This window comes from Solanum pennellii, chromosome 11, assembly GCF_001406875.1.
Source record: "Solanum pennellii chromosome 11, SPENNV200".
Taxonomy (NCBI): domain Eukaryota; kingdom Viridiplantae; phylum Streptophyta; class Magnoliopsida; order Solanales; family Solanaceae; genus Solanum; species Solanum pennellii.
The window spans coordinates 64,171,027-64,173,500 of record NC_028647.1 but is presented as its reverse complement, the minus strand read 5'-3'; the positions used below and the strand labels follow the sequence as shown (position 1 = coordinate 64,173,500).

Sequence of the window (2,474 nt, the reverse complement as noted above, 5' to 3'; positions counted from 1 at the left end):
AAGCGAAGAATTTTAAGTAAAAAGAATTTATGGAATGATATATTTACGAAAATTCAAATCGTAACAGCTAAAAATGTACTTTTTTTCTAAAAAGTAAAATTTTGAATAATTAGAAAACTACCTTCTGCCATCAACTTGGATAATGATGTTTACTTTCTACCTAAGTTTGATTTTAACAAACCATCCATATGAACTACTAAATTAATTATGAAATATATACATATGTGTGTATTTTGGATTTAAAATAATTTTTAAAAAAATCATTGTCATGTATATTAATTGACTTAAATTTTATCCACTGATAATGAAAATAAATTTTTACGTGCAATATACTGATCCATAATTACTTTTTAAGTGACCTGATAATGTAAATAAACTTTATATGGTTATTGGTTAGTATATATATAAAGTAGACCTATATGTACATTATATATATATATATATATATATTATTGAAATTTCTTGATTAATTTTATCGCGTTTTTTTCATGTTTGACCTAATAGTGGAAATTTTGTAGATGAAGGAATTGCTAGAAGAACTAGCCATGGTTGAAAATGAAATAGCCAAATTGGAAGGCCAAATCAACAAGATACAATGTGATGTGAATAAAGAGAAAGATATCAACAATATTGATCATCAAGCAAATAAGTCCAAACAAGGACTTATAAACAATAAGATGAAAATACAAAGTCAACAACAAAACAATATATCTTCATATTCTTTGCCACCAAATCCAAACAAAATTAAAGGGCTAAATGATCAAAAAGTGTCATTTGAGACAAAGGCATTGCATTTTATTAGCAAAGCTATAAAAGGTGATTATGGTCTTAATGACTTTAGAATAAATAATGACAATTTGTTACAACCAATTAATAAGTCATCAAAAGTTATTGTTGATCATCAAGAAGATGAAAATCAATTTCATCAACAAGTTAGAACATTTGGAGAAAGGATTTCAAGGAAAAGCGGGATGATCAAGACTCCTTCACCACTCAGAGAACCAAGAAACCCGACACCTAGAGTAAGTCCTTTATTTATTTATTTTACGATTTAAAATATATTTGGTGCAACATAAGTCATTTTTACATACAATATTTGATATAAGATGAGTTTGATTGAGTATTTACGGAATTAGCGAAAGTTTATATAGTCTTTTCAATACTTAGGTAAAACATAATTTTATTTTTACAAAAATCACTTTATTAAATAAATACAAGACATATACTCATATTTTTACTTCAAACCATCTATTCTATTGATTCACTCTTTATTTTCTCCTATTTTGATAGAAACTAACTTTTGTCATACCAAACTACACCAACCCCACCCCTCTCTTATTTTTTTTTTTAATGTTCTTTCTTCAAACTATGTTTACTCGAGCTAAGGATTTGGAACCATGTTTTTACCTCCACAAGATAAGAGTAAGGTCTGGCATACTGTTTACCATCCACAGAAGTAAACTGCAGATTCACTCGTGCGATTACATTGAATATGTTGTTTATTTGTATAATTTTCTTCTTTTTTTTATTGATTTTCAGAGAGAAAGAAATGGAGATATACCCAAATTTATGTCCACTCCAATACATGAACTTCAACCAAAAATCATGCAAAGTCCAATTCCAACAGAAGAAGACACAATTCATAGATGGCCACCAAATAAATTATCAGAAAACATTATGAAATGTTTGGTGTTCATTTTTATAAGGTTGCTTAGAACAACACGTGCAATGGAGTTAGAAAAATCAGGCCCAATTGCTAGTAGATCAAGCAATTTTTCATTGAGTTTTAGGGCCCATATTGAGCCCAATTCAAAAAATAATAGTAGTACAACAAGCCTTTTGATCCAACAAAAAGATTCAAGACAACAAGATCCATATGGTATTTTTGATTCAGAAGAGTCCATTCCAAGAGATATTGGGCCTTACAAAAATTTGGTTAGATTTGCATCAACATCTATGGAGCCCAAATGCATCTCAAATTCTAACTCTATTCCTCTATTTCAAAAGCTCAAGTATGTCCTCAAAACCCTAATCTCAGTATTTTATGTGTTATATTGAGATTCTACTACGTATGTTCGTTCGTTGAGAAGAGTTTTAACTTTTATAAACTGATACTCTATTTGATTTAGCTGATTGAAAGTAATAGTATATTTGATAAGTATCGAGTACTGAAAATGATCACTGTTAGTTTGGATAGAAGTGATGAACTGATAATAAGTCATTCATGTGTATTAGAAGTGATAATAAACAAGAAAGTTTTATTAAAATGATGAATTGTCCTTGAAATTATTTATAGAATTTGTAAATTTAGAAGTATTTGTATGTAAAAGGTGAAGAATGACAAAAAAAAATAAAATAGAGAGATAATTAGGAGTTATTATGTATTAGGAGAGATATATATTAGGGATAAAATCGTAAAAGACTTGATCAAATCAAAATTATACATATATATATATATATATATATATATATAT

The 2,474-nt window shown here is 27.7% G+C and overlaps 1 protein-coding gene across 1 annotated transcript in view; it reads left to right on the top strand.

Annotated features, from left to right (window-relative positions):
- Positions 1–2,474, top strand: part of LOC107003441 — an 8,137-nt gene that overhangs the window by 2,367 nt on the left and 3,296 nt on the right. Inside the window, exons 4-5 of the mRNA XM_015201770.2 lie at positions 519–1,022; positions 1,540–2,012. Coding sequence (XP_015057256.1) covers positions 519–1,022; positions 1,540–2,012 — 977 coding nt within the window. The remainder of the gene's footprint in view (positions 1–518; positions 1,023–1,539; positions 2,013–2,474) is intronic.